Source organism: Seriola aureovittata, chromosome 1 (genome assembly GCF_021018895.1).
Source record: "Seriola aureovittata isolate HTS-2021-v1 ecotype China chromosome 1, ASM2101889v1, whole genome shotgun sequence".
NCBI lineage: Eukaryota > Metazoa > Chordata > Actinopteri > Carangiformes > Carangidae > Seriola > Seriola aureovittata.
Genome location: NC_079364.1, coordinates 15047219 through 15061108, shown reverse-complemented (window position 1 = coordinate 15061108; position 13890 = coordinate 15047219). Strand labels below are relative to the sequence as shown.

General features: G+C 38.8%; 2 protein-coding genes across 9 annotated transcripts in view; both read left to right on the top strand.

The window, feature by feature from the left end:
• The window catches only part of dennd5a (DENN/MADD domain containing 5A), a 38404-nt gene extending 30072 nt beyond the window's left edge, over positions 1-8332 (top strand). For all 7 annotated transcript variants that reach the window (XM_056373953.1, XM_056373942.1, XM_056373979.1 and 4 more), the window contains 9 exons: positions 174-302; positions 832-953; positions 1056-1201; positions 1698-1816; positions 1895-2076; positions 2417-2499; positions 4793-4916; positions 5683-5851; positions 6391-8332. In XM_056373953.1, coding sequence (XP_056229928.1) covers positions 174-302; positions 832-953; positions 1056-1201; positions 1698-1816; positions 1895-2076; positions 2417-2499; positions 4793-4916; positions 5683-5851; positions 6391-6574 — 1258 coding nt within the window. In that variant the 3' untranslated portion in view covers positions 6575-8332. The remainder of the gene's footprint in view (positions 1-173; positions 303-831; positions 954-1055; positions 1202-1697; positions 1817-1894; positions 2077-2416; positions 2500-4792; positions 4917-5682; positions 5852-6390) is intronic.
• Positions 8333-8754: 422 nt separating this feature from the next.
• sinhcafl (SIN3-HDAC complex associated factor, like) lies at positions 8755-13819 on the top strand. 2 transcript variants are annotated; one of them, XM_056366620.1, is made up of 6 exons: positions 8755-8858; positions 9954-10114; positions 10266-10365; positions 10460-10574; positions 11349-11499; positions 11611-13819. In XM_056366620.1, the coding sequence occupies exons 2-6, from the start codon at positions 9987-9989 to the stop codon at positions 11792-11794; spliced, it is 678 nt and encodes a 225-aa protein (XP_056222595.1). In that variant the 5' UTR covers positions 8755-8858; positions 9954-9986; the 3' UTR covers positions 11795-13819. The 2 variants fall into 2 exon arrangements, with proteins under 2 accessions (XP_056222595.1, XP_056221859.1); XM_056365884.1 differs by having other exon boundaries at positions 11346-11499.
• The last annotated feature ends 71 nt before the right edge of the window (positions 13820-13890 follow it).

The following is a 13890-nucleotide window of genomic DNA, read 5'->3' as shown; positions in this document are numbered from 1 at the left end:
TCAGACATCAGTCTACACCACGGAGGCCAAACATTCAAGTGAAATAATTACGGTCAACACACAGATTTTTTATTTTGGCAGATTCTTACATTGTCTCAGAACGATCCATTAATTTTATTTTTTCTTTTGTGATTACATTTTCTGACATCTCGATCTATCATTTTATTTTTCAGACACATTCAGAACATCAGTGAGATCAAGACAGATGTGGGCAAGGCCAGAGCTTGGGTTCGCCTCTCCATGGAGAAGAAGCTGCTTTCCAGACACCTGAAGCAGCTGCTTTCAGACCATGAGCTTACAAAGTGAGCAATACAACACACACTTCCAGAATTAGTTAATTACAACACTGGGTCTTAATATAACATTTTAAAGATCAGAGAGTATCTTTTCCTACCTCCTCTATTTTCTTGTTCTGACCCTCTTTCTGTGTTTGTGGAGGAATGTCTGTCTCATATGAAATTAAGATGACGTGTGAGGTACCCATTTATAATACATTTACTCTTTTGAAATTGCAAAGCATCATACTGCTGTCCACCGCCACATAAATAATTCACAGCATTCTTCATAATTGATATGAGTGGTGAACTGGGTCAGAGGGATGTCTGTCTGCCTTTGTGACCTTACATTGTCATTTGTTCTACTTTATATCAAACCATACACACTTTGTTCTTCATTTGTCCTTAATTAATATACTATTTGCCATGCTACTGACACTGTTGAGGAATGGAACCATTTAAAAAAAAAAATATATATATATAAATCATTTAATTTTCTGTGTATAAGAATTGGTGTTTATTTTTAAACTTTTCTCTCTTTTTCTTTTTCTTTTAGAAAACTGTACAAGCGCTACGCCTTCCTCCGCTGTGATGATGAGAAGGAGCAGTTTCTTTACCACCTCCTGTCCTTCAATGCTGTGGACTACTTCTGTTTTACTAATGTCTTTACAACCATCAGTGAGTGCTATTTCGATGCCAAACAGCTTGACAACAATGTCAATAAGCTACCCTTTTTTTTTTTGTTATTTTATCTGACGTTTTCATTTATTTGTCTCCCAGTGATACCCTACCATGTGGTGGTTGTTCCCAGTAAGAAGCTTGGTGGCTCTATGTTCACTGCCAACCCCTGGGTGTGTGTTTCTGGTGAGCTGGCAGAGACCGGAGTCCTGCAGGTCCCCAGAAATACTCTGGAGATCACTTTCGAGGTTGGTGTTATGTCTCTGATAAAGGGTATTTCCACTTCATTACAACTTTGTAGTTTTAGTCATCATTTCTGTTAACAGTGTACTGTACTGTAAGTGCTGCGATCAAGCCAACTGTTTACCCAGATTATCTAAACCATATTATTTGAAGGTAAAACTGAAAGTGAGTGGACCGTTCAAAAAAAAAAAAAACTCTTTGCAAATAAAATTGTATGATAGCTAAAAGTTGATCTTAAATGTTGATCCTGGTATTGAATGTTTACAATGGAGTCGGGTAATAATTTTACCGTACACCATTGTTTTCTCTTTCAGAGATGTCTGGTATAGCAGTGTTTTTTTCCTGTTGGATTTCTTTTCGGTCAACAAACTATAGTTAAGAATGACCAAAACTATGAAAATAAGACCAAATTGTAATGAACCAGAATTCCTTTAACAGTGTGAGCTAATGTCTTAGATTTGGTTTATGTGTTTGACACGAACACGCTTCTCTTTCTCTCAGTGCCAAAACCTGGGCAAACTCACCACAGTACAGATGGGCCATGATAACACAGGGCTCTACGCAAAGTGGCTTGTGGAGTGTGTTATGGTCCGTAACGAAATCACAGGACACACGTACAAGTAAGCATACCTTGTGAGGAAAATGTCACTGATATCGCTTTGACCAGACAGTTCTCAGAAACTGTGTCTGTCGGACAGGTTTCCGTGTGGCCGGTGGTTGGGGAAGGGAGTGGATGATGGCAGTCTGGAGAGGATCCTGGTGGGAGAGCTAATGACCCCCAGCACAGAGAACGATGAAAGGATGTGCCGCACACCCCCGATGCAGCAGTCCCCAGGGATGATGAGGAGGTTTGTTACCATCTCGCCAAACAGCAAACCAAGTAAGTTACTAAGCTGCAGAGACATAGCTCATCTATGCGAACTCCTCCATAACAGTGCTGTCTAGACATTTTGTTACATCCTAACTGAGAGGAAACATCAGTCTCCTCTGGATTTTCCTCTTTTCTCCTCAGTTTGAGATTCATCAGTTATCTTAGAAGCATGGCACAGCAGTGTTGCCTACTTTTTGTTCTTAATACCTTCACTGGTAAAAATTCAAATGCATGAATGAGAAAACATAATGACAACAGGATAAAACCTGGATGGGAGTGTTTTTTTCTCTTTTTGTGTCTGGTCGTTTTGTTCCACAATGTCTTTGTTTGCCTTTTTCTTCTCACCCAGAGTTAAACACAGGTCAGATCCAAGAGGGAGTGGGAGAGGCCATCAATGGAATTGTGAAGCACTTCCACAAGCCGGAGAAGGAGGTGAGAGACGGCAGTCCAGACAGGCCCCAACATGCACTTCTATTATTCATCACATATGAAGAAAAGCGGCTTTCTGCTCTGATGGTCCCCAACCCCCTCAGTAACTGTGGGCTGTGTGGTATAATTCACATTGTTAAATCACTTTAAAGGAGAATTCTTATTGACATTTTCCTTTTTCTGGCCCAGAATGATGTCCTATATTTTTCCTGTTCTAGAGGCACTAATTATAAAACAACAACACTGATAATTATTACTTATTAAAGCAGGTAGAGTGATAATTGTAATTCAAAGGAGATGCCTATATTGTAACTTAACGGTTGATTACAGGTTTTAAAAGTCATCCACTGTGTATTTAAAGTACAAAGAAGTTTTTTTTTATATAATGGAAACCCCCTTCACTCTTGCTCTACTTCTTTACAGTACTGACAGGCCTTTGACTTCATTGGTCAAAGGCCTATCATCCTTTTCATTATAAACAGCTCTCTGTCCTCCTGCCTTAAACACTCTGTGGTCCAGCCCCACCTTAAAAAGCCTAACCCACACCCTTTATTACTCAGTAACTACAGACATATTTCAAAATACAAGATCCTTGAAAAAATTATTTGTCTAAACTGTTACCTTACTTTGACAAAAATGGCATCTTAGATAAATTTCAATCAGGTTTCGAGGTGGCCCACACTACTGAAGGTCTACAATGACCTGCTCCTCACTGTCGATTCTAGTAACTGTACTATCCTTACTCTACCAGACCTCAGTTCTGCTTGTGACACTGTTGAACACACCCTCTTAATAAACCTGTCTGTAGCATGATGTTGATGTTGGTGACGCCGCATTAACTAGGTTCACCTCCAATATTGCAAATAAAACTTTCTCAGTCAACATAAATACATTTTCCTCCACTCCAGCAAACCTGTTGTGTGGGGTCCCTCAAAGCTCTGGCCTAGGCCCCATTCTCTTTGCCATCTAAATGCTGCCTTTAGGTGAAATCTTTCAGAAACACATCTACCACTGTCACACTGACAAAACTCAGCTCATATCCTCCAGGCCTGACTACTGTAACTCCCTGTGTACTGGAATCAGTCAGTCATCCTTGTCTCGCCTGCAACTGGTCCAGAATGCTGCAGCTAGGCTTTTGAGTGGTTCCAGGGGGAGGGATCACATTACCCCTATCCTGGCCTTTCTTCATTGGCTTCTGGTTTGTTTTAGAATAGATTTTAAGATGCTACTGTTTGTTTTTAAAGCCCTCAATGGATTAGCCCCTGCCTATATCACAGACCTGACTGTGCCTGCCCATGTCAATCAGATCTGCCCTATCCATCAACTCTCAAAACATATTTATTCTCTCCTGTTTGAGCCAAGATAAGGTGGCTCCCTCATTATGTTGATGTTTGATTTTGTATATATATATATATATTTTTTTTTTTTGATGTTTCATAGCACTTTGGTCAGCTGTTTTCTGTTTTTAGATGCACTCCATAAATAAATTTTAATTGAATTGACAGAAGAATAAAGGGAGGCTGCCCAGTGTAAGAGTTTCCCCTAAAATTGAAATGCACTTTATTTTCTGTTGTTGTGTTTGTCACTATGTTTATAGTGTATGTATGTATTACAACATATAGTACGTCTGTCATTTCATACACCCATGATGGCCTGCCCACAGGCCTCTCTCAGACGTGTTTTTACCCTCATGCTGAAAGCTGCAAACTCCTTTCCTCACAATGTCAGAAAATGAACACTCAGTCAGCAGTTTAGTACAGTCAGCTTTCATCACAAATCTAAATGCATTTCCCTCTCGCCATAACGATTTATTATTCGAAGGTTGCTATTTCCTCTTGAGATGAAATATGACCTGAGAAACGGCTGACTCAAGTGCACTCACAGTGCTGCACTTTTCTTTCTCAGCCCTCTTTTCCTGCAAGATATTTGGCAGTTGGGTTGATATCTTAATGGGATGGTTGGACCACAGAAGGTGTTAAGAACTTTAATTAAAAATTGCTCCATTGGGCATCGAGTGGCGCAGTGGGTAGAGCAGGCACCCCATATGTAGAGGCTACAGTCCTCGCTGCAGTCGGCCCCGGTTCGAATCCCGCATCGGATGGACCTTTACTGCATGTCATTCCCCCTCTCTCTGCCTCCCCATTTCCTGTCTCTCTCTACTGTGCTATCATAAAGGCATAAAAAGCCCCAAAAATATACTTCAAAAATTGCTCCATTGTATTCTAATTTGTAAGGAAACAACAACCTTTAGTTTCTGTAACTACATGCATTTTCTTGTTGTTTTTGCTCTCCACAGAGAGGCAGTCTGACCCTTCTCCTCTGCGGGGAGTACGGCCTCGTCTGGGCTCTGGAGCAAGTTTTCCAGCACGGTTTCAAATCACCCCGACTCTTTAAGAATGTCTTCATCTGGGACTTCTTGGGTAAAGACTTACTAACATTACTCCCTAAGTCTTTAATGTGATATTCTATCTAAAATCTAAATGTTTTGATTATCAAACTCAGATCCTTGAAAGGTAAATCGTTTGTTTCTTCATCAGGAACAGCAGCTGTGGTCAGCTTAAATTAAAGCCAGTTACAGACTCTTAATATTGACATGTTTTCATTGTTGAAAAAAGTAACACCTGCAGCAAGATCCACTTCTCTGCTGTCCCAAACATCAGTATGATCCAAACAACCATCATTTTACCAAAATACGACTACTGTAAATCCACTGCATTCTTTGTAGCTTTGAGGAGGGTGACGGCATGACACGGAAGCAGTGTATTCATCATTCATTCACTCATTATTTTGCAAAAGAATGAGTATTTAGACCATACGGGCGGGCAGTGGAGAAGTATATTTTGGTTCAGGGGTAGTGTTTTTTTTAATTTACTTGATAATGCCTTTCTTTCCGAAGAAGGACACAACAATACAGTATTTAGTTTTAACTAAACCATATCTATATCAACTGAGCAATATCAACTGAGGAATGCCACAAGATCCGGTTAAAACAACAAATAAGTTGGATCTTGTGTTGAGAATTTTTCGTCAAACAATACAAATGTTTTGCAAACGCCTCTCAAGCCTGGTTTACAAGCCTTGAAACACAAAAGATTTTGGATTAAGTGTTGCGGCAAACACACATTCATATTGCTGTACAATCAGTTGTTAACTGATTTGTATTTGAATTATAATCTGCTTTAACAGAAAAGGCACAAGTGTACTTTGAAAGTGCAGAGCAGCGGGAGGTTACCCCAGATGAAAACTGGCAAAGCAGAGTGCGCCACTTCTGCCGCTTCATGCGCGCCATCAACAACACATCCAGAAACATCGGCAAGGACGGAAAGTTCCAGATGCTCGTTTGTCTGGGTGCAAGGTAGGCAGGCAGCACTCACTAACATCAAGAGACGTATTTAGTTGTAGTGAACATTGTTAACATTTGTTGACGATGACATGGAAGTTCAGTGTGGAAGCAGTGAAATGTCCAGTGATCTTGTAGTGACAGAAATCAGTCCTCCCTGCTGAAATTTCCTTCGATAAAACAGTGAATCCCTGCAACTGTTGTGGATGCAATTCTGTATCTGACCCTAAATCCTGACCCACAAGGAGTCAAGTGAAAACAATCTCCTAGGAGGATTCTTGAAGTATCAGATATTCTAATGATTATGCTCTGTAGGGGTGTATGTGCCCTTGTATTGTGTGCATAATGATCTAGTCGTTTGTGTCTTGGTGTAAAGCTCTATACACCATAGCATTGCTGAAATAACTAGCCAATTTATCGATTAGTTGATCAACATAAAATTAATTGTTAATTAATTAATTACTTAAGTTGTGTGTAAAAATGCAGCAGTTGCATTTTTTTAGTTTTAAGCTGCTAAATTGACTCCATGTGTGTCTGTTTTCCGCTGCTTTTAGGGACCATTTGCTGCATCACTGGATTGCTCTGCTCGCAGACTGTCCAATCACTGCTCAGATGTACGAGGACACTGCACTGATTAAGGACCGCTCGTTGGTGAACTCTCTGATCAGAGTACTACAGACTCTGCAGGAATTCAACATCACCCTGGAGGCTTCTCTTGTCAAAGGTGTTGGTATCTAAACCAAACCAACCAACTTCCCACCAGTTGCACCTGACCAAGAAGATCACTGGGGACCACTAAAAAGAATAACGGAACCTTTTATATGCAGAAACAGACTTGAACAAAGGACATTTTCTGGCTTATATTAAAGCTACTGTTACATTTGCCATATATTAAGTGCAATGAGCCTTTCAAGATATGTTGTTATTTTTATCCTCAATGATGTTGCCATTAGATGTTAAAAATATGTTTTCTATTATGAACCATGATTTTCACATTACTGACAATGACCTACTTGTGCTATAACGTTTTATTGAAAGCTAAATATTTTCATTGTTATCGTGAACTGCTGACAATGGTTATATTTAAGGGAAAGTGAGGATCAAAGCTGTTAATATATTTTCAGAGAAAAACAGTATTATTTTGTTAAATCAGTCAAGTTGCTTGCTCTGTTGTCAACTCAGATGCCAATGTCATAATGCAGAGCTGAAAGCAAATGATGTAGAAGTATGCTTTATAAGTATGTGTATGACAGGGAGGTTTGTAGAGTGTAAGATGATTCACCTACATAAGAATCAAAAGGCCATCACATTTGGGCCTTTCCCTGAGAAATGTACAAGTATGCAAATCTTTTACATGGAATACCTTCAGCAGAGAAAATGATCCTTCTTGCATGATAATAAGACTGTGTGGCTTAAGACTGTACCCAGTGATGGACAGTAATATTCTGTTGGATAAAGGAAAATACCCCAAGTCTTTGGTTTGTGTTCCAGACACAAGTCCTCCAAGTAATGCTTGACCAAGCTTTCTGTGCAAAGTTGATCACAATGACAGCCTTCGTGTAAATACCTCCAACCAGCCGTTTCCCCGAACATCATCTCAGCCCTTATACATCTGCCCTCTTCTCTGAACAAAGACAGCGTGATGATCTGCGTAGATTGCTCGAAATGAAGGGTGATCTCCTGCTTCCCATGTGAGGAGCAAAAAGGACTGCTCTTTTCCCCTCCAGATTTTGTCATCATGGTTTCTTGCTATGCAATATCCACAAGAGAAAATTCAGCCCCCTACAAACTCCATATCATGGTGTCTTGAGGTATTACCAGGCCCTCCTCCGTTACATACATCAAACTTTACTGTGCAGACTAAGAGATTTGATATGTGAAGGACTTCTTTTCTGTGCCAACAATGTCTGGAATGACTGTGTTGTACTTGTCTATGTACGACCCACACACGAGCATCTTGGGAGATATATATTTTTGTTTTCCAATACGGTTGTACATTTATTGACATAGCTGTGTAATGTAGTGTTTACTAAGTGAGCAACAGTGTACAGTGTAAAAATATATTAAGAATAAAGCATCTGTAATGCGATAAAGGGGTTTTTATTGTATTAGAGTGAACCAGTTGTTCATTAACAGATTTATATTATCTGCTTAATGTGCTTTCTCAGCTGAAAAATGTAGTTCACCTCAAAAATTAATTGTTCTCAGCTTCTTAGATATGAGTATTTTACTGGTTTTATTTGTCTTAATAATAATTGTCGTAATAATAGTAAATTGAGTATCTTTGGCTTCTGGACCCCTGGTCAGACAAAACAAGCTATTTGAATAAGTAAACTTAAGTAAATAAGGCTTAAGGAAATTGTGATTGTGATTTCTTAATATTTTGTTACAATTAATTAAATAGTGACAGTCTAATCTAAACTGACTGTTGGCCACCTTTTGCTCAACTTTGTATGTATTAACATTTAAGAAAAATAATTAAAAACTGCAACTGAATTCCCCATCTAATAAGCATAGTCACTTTTGTGTCAAATAAAATCAGAGTTATACATAAAGTAATACAGCAGCAATTAAATAGTAACTGATGTAATTGTGTTAACAAGCTGTTCATCCATAGATGTATATTCTCTGCTCAGTGTGCTTTCTCAGCTGAAAAAATGTAAACAAACTTGTTCGCGCCATGTCAGAAGGCTGTTTTTCTTTAAAGCCTCAGGCCAGGTGGTTTATGGGATTTTGAGTTTAACAGTAGGCCGTTAACAAATGTGACGACACAGAGTTCTACCGCTCGTTCACTACACTTCCCATGATTCACTACTTCTGTAAAATACGCAAAGATAGCAGTGATTGGTTGAATCCAGGTTCAAACTCAACGGCTGCACTCCTTATTTGGTCATTGTGCGCTCAGCCTTTTCATTACGGCTTTTTATGCAAATGACATTTTAATGGCCAGCTGTATGCAGCAGTAGTAAGAGCATGCGCAGTGCGTGAAAAGAATACGGCGAAGATTCAAAGTTTTTGTTCAGTAAGTGCGCTGTTATTTCTCTTATACAGAAATTACATTTACGAAATTCTGCTGATTTGTTATGTGTGTGGAGACTGAGTATAATGCGTTATAGTCGTAGCCTGACGTGTGTGTTTCCAGTTGTAGCGAGCTAAATGTACAAAGAGTAACCGACTCGACAATGGGATAACGTGGAAGTCAACGAGAGCGTGGCGTGGTGAAGGTAGCAAAGTCGGCTAGCTAGCATGCTAACAGCTAACAACAATGAGCCGCATTTGGCGCTCTAGCGGGCAAAAGTTTGAATTTAGAGAGGTGGATGGGTTTATCGCAACTTTTTATATTTTATTGAAATACTGACAACACACATGTATTGTACCGAGTCGATAGTCGTGTGCTTTTTAGACACGCGTGTTACACATATTTCAACGAGTAGCCCGGTAGCTTTTTGTTTCTTACTTCAGAAAGCGCTACTGCCCGCTTTTTGTTTCGACTTTTCACCGCAGACAAATCCACAGCTAACCAATGTCTAACATCAAGTATTTATTATTGTCTTTGTGCTTGCAAATTCACCAGGTTCCCAGTGCACTGCCCGATGTTCAGAAAAGTGACATTAACAATAGTGAACGATAGTAAAACGCTGTGTTGTGGGTGTTAACGTTTCTGTGATTCACCTCAAGTTAACCGGACGGTGTCTGAAAGTTTGGGAGACTACATCAAATGTAACTTAGCTGCTCTGCTTTTTTTTGTTTCTTTGACGACACAAGCAATAACATCAGGTTATAATATTAATGCAATCTCAGTGTTATCTGTTTCTTTGGTGTTCCCGCGTTTTGGCTTAAAATTCCTTAAGATACTTGGATGTTTTTGCTTTAGCCCAAGTTACTTATGGTTTTTCAGTTGTTTGGACACTGCAAATGTATTACATTGCACTAAAATATGCTTTTCATGCAGGATGTGTTGAAATTATGGGTTAAGAATTGCTCGTTTATATCTGTGTGTGTGCGCGCGTGTAGGGACCGCCCCCTTTTCAATAGTAGAGCGCACAACTGTCTGCAGACACCCACAGTGCTTATAACGGGTTTGGGACGGTTGCCGACCTTTGTTTTACATTTTCAGGTTTTTGCCATATCACTGACCAACAAACAGACTATGTTTGGCTTTCACAAGTCAAAGATCTACCGGAGTAACGACGGCTGTTGCATCTGCAAGACCAAGTCCTCCAGTTCACGCTTCACGGACAGCAGTCGATATGAAGAGACGTTCAGGCTCTGTTTTGGGTAAAAGCTCTCATTCATTTATATTGTGCGTTCGTGTGGTGTTGGTGCGTTTTGCTTGTTGGGGTGTTAAACTTTAGCGATTACTCTTTTCATTTGGTTTAATCGTGTGTGTGTGTGTGTGTGTGTGTGTGTATGTTTATTCACTTAACAGGCTGTCAGAGGATCGTGTTGGAGACATTTGCAATGCATGTGTGTTACTGGTGAAGAGGTGGAAGAAGCTGCCTCATGGCTCCAAGAAGAACTGGAACCATGTAAGTGATGTCTGCTTACTGTATTGAGAATCATATTTGTCTGATTCTCCTGTTGACTTTCAATTGACGTGTCATTTTACCTGACCTATCTCAGGTGGTGGATGCCAGAGCTGGGCCGGGCTTCAAGGTGACAAAACCCAAGAAGATCAAGAACAGCGATGGGAAGAAGAAAAGCAAGCTAAAGAAACTTCACAAGTTAAAGAGACAAAGTAAGTTGCTTTGAAATATTAAATAGTAACCTGCATGTGTTAGGAATTATGATTAGTCAGACATGGAACAGTTGTTGACTTAAAGTATCTTGGTCCCACATATATGCAATTTCACGGTGTGTCAGTTTTTGGTTTTGGTATGGTTTTCTTTCCAGCCTCAACTGAAAAGCTGATTAAAAACGACTGTCTAGCAGCATCTAGTGGCTCTGTATAACTGTTGTGTATTGGAGTTTGCTTTTGAGCTGAAACAGAGTATCAGAAAATGAATTCCCAACAATTATAACGATTGACAAATTGTTAAAAAAAGATTACTTAAAGGAAAAAATCCAATGATTCCGAAAATGTGATCATTTTAGATAAATCACTAGACAAATTTCTTGATAATTGTTGGGTCATTGAAACACTCGAAAATGGTGGAAAATGCCCATCAGTTTCCTGGAGCCAGTGCTGACCAACAGTAGAGAAATAAAAATCAAAACATTTGAACACTCTGTGAGGGAATTGTTAAAATAGTTGTACTATGTTGCAGCTGTATTTTGAATATATATTTGGCTTATGTGATGGCCATTTTAACTATTTTGTTACATTTACTTTTCTGCTACTTTGTTCATTAAAAGTTAAACTTCTCCCAAAATGTCAACAGTGTAAGTGAATTCTCTAATAAATCATAGTTGAAAAGTAAAGGATGTAGTGAACAATAGTCAGCAGTTTTCCAAATCAATCAGATTATGGTGTTTAAGTTTTTCTTTTGTTTGTTTGTTTGTTTCCAAGCAGACTCAGATGCCCAAAGCACAACCTCCAGTGTGTCTCCTGCCCAGTCTCCCAGTTACAGCAACCAGTCAGATGATGGCTCAGACATCGAGTCCAAACAAAGACGCTCGACTCCCTCTATCTTCTCTTTCTTGGATCGTTCCTACTGGAAAAGGCAGGCCACTGCCCCATTTAACAACAAATTTAATATGCTGTTTTGTCTCCTTTTGAAAAATGATTTAATAATTCAAATGGTTGTCCTTTTTTTTTCCTTCTGCTTTTGTAGACAAAAGGTGTGCTGTGGGATTGTCTACAAGGGGCGGTTTGGAGAGGTGATTATTGATCCTCGTCTTTTCAAGCCCTGCTGCAGTTCCAAAAAACAGAAGACACTGGTGTCCACACAAGTGGCCGCACACCTTCCAGACACACTTCCTCCACAGCTCCCGGAAGACGCCCAAGAAACCTGGTGATTGCTTTTGTTGAATCCCCCTGTAGGGTTATCCATGGCATCCCCCTGGATTTGTCTCCAGTGGCAGACCTCCTAATCCCACTCCCCCTGTTAGATCACTTAGTTAGATATTTCATTCCTTTTTTATATGGGTATTTTTTTAAACTTTTGTATAGAGTTAATTTTCTTTTTTTATGAAAAACTTAAAGGAAAAAAAAAAACTTACGGGCATTAGCGTTATTTATAGGATGAGGAGACAAATTTTGATGAGGCTCCGTTTCTGATTCTATACTGTTTTTGATTATTTTGTATTACGTGATCATAAATGTTTTGTCACTTTTTCATACATATCAAGACTGTTCTTTTTTTTTTTTCATAATTTGTCAAATTGTAAGTGTGCATATGAAAGACACCAGCTATACCTAATACCAGCTTTTTTTTTGTGTGTGTGTGTGTGTGTAGGAGTGGTTCTTGCAATGTTTTTTGTCCTTTCTGTTTGCTCCGCATGTGCAAATGTGTGAGTCTGTAGGATTTCTAGTACAAAGAGGGCTATCGGTGACACCAGGGATCATTAGTACACTGTCCTCCACGAATTCAGCTTTTAATGTGTGTATAGATATGAACGAATAATCTCTCTGACATTTTTCACAGCTTAAGCATGCCATGCGTTTGAAACACTCCATTGTAATTTGTTCAGCAGTTTGTGCACATTGACTCAAATAGATGTGGTTAGACCATGCATGCAGTACATTCCTCTGCCTTTCTGGAATGACAAAAGCGATGTATTTATTTCTTTTGTACAGCCTCCAATGAAATGACAATGCATGTTGTAAAGCAAATGTTTTTAAAATGGATTTTGTATATACAGTGTTTTGGCTCTTGGTCCATTCAAACTTTTTTAGATGACAGGAATGGCAAACCACTACTATTGTAAAAAAACTGTTTTTGTGTGTCTGAAAGGTGCTGAAAACATGTACTTTTACGCTAATTCAAGTTTTTAGAGAATATTCACATCTCATTTTCTCAGACAAATTTCTCTAAAAGATGTGCAAAGCTGTAGCCTATGCTATGTGCAGAAATATGTGTAAACTGCAGGGAAAGTTAAACGTTTATATGCAGCATCATTGAGCTGCAATTTTCCTTTTTCATTTGCTAATGGCACGCAATGGTAAGAAATTGAACATTCTGGAAACGCAATCTATGTTTTATGGCTACTCTACATTTTTGACAGAAAATGCTGTCAGAGAAAATGTGTTTGTGATTGTCATTGCTGTGATTTATTCAGATGCAATTGTCCAAGTTCAAACTATGCAGACATTATGAATGTGAGAAGTGCTCTGGGGCTGTCTGTCACTTTTACTATTATAGTGTAAAGTGGTGGATCTTTATTCAACCAAATTGGCTTGTAAAAAGCATCAATTATTTCAGCAATAACTTTACGTTTTCCTAATCACAATTCATAATTGTCTCAAGATATATCTTGTTATAATAATGCTCAGATTGCACAGTTTTAGTCATGGTGTGCTTACTGTCTCTCAAATCAATACCGCAGTGACAACGGTTACATTTTTTACAATATTGTTATCAATATCAAACATGAATTGACAGACAATGCTCTGTAAAGTTGCTTAATATATAAACTTTTCTGCGGCAGGGTAGTTAAATGCTGAACATGTTCTATTCTTACTAAAAGGAGAAATGCTGCTTCCTTTTAAGCTGGAAAATAAGCTTGTTTTTGTCCTTAGGGAGTTGCCATATTTTTTTTTTTTTGCGAGGTACATTTTGGGATGTGAGATGTGCCTTAATGAATTACCTGACCTTTTCATTATGATTCTCATGTAATTTATATTTATTTATTACAAAACTTTTTTTTTTTTACTGAAATTTTGAGACAACTGGTGTAGAGCCTTTCAGAAAATCTGTTCTTAATTTTGTGCACTTCCTTTGAACATGCAATGTAGATGTTTTTCAATGCTTTTTTTGTATACTGTACCACAAAGTAGAAGTGTATTGTAATAAAAATAAAATTTAAAAAAGGGGAAAAAATATCCTTGCAATAGTTATCTGTGCCGACAGGTGGTGGGCAAGAGCTACATAGAAGCCTTTAATCAAGGGGGC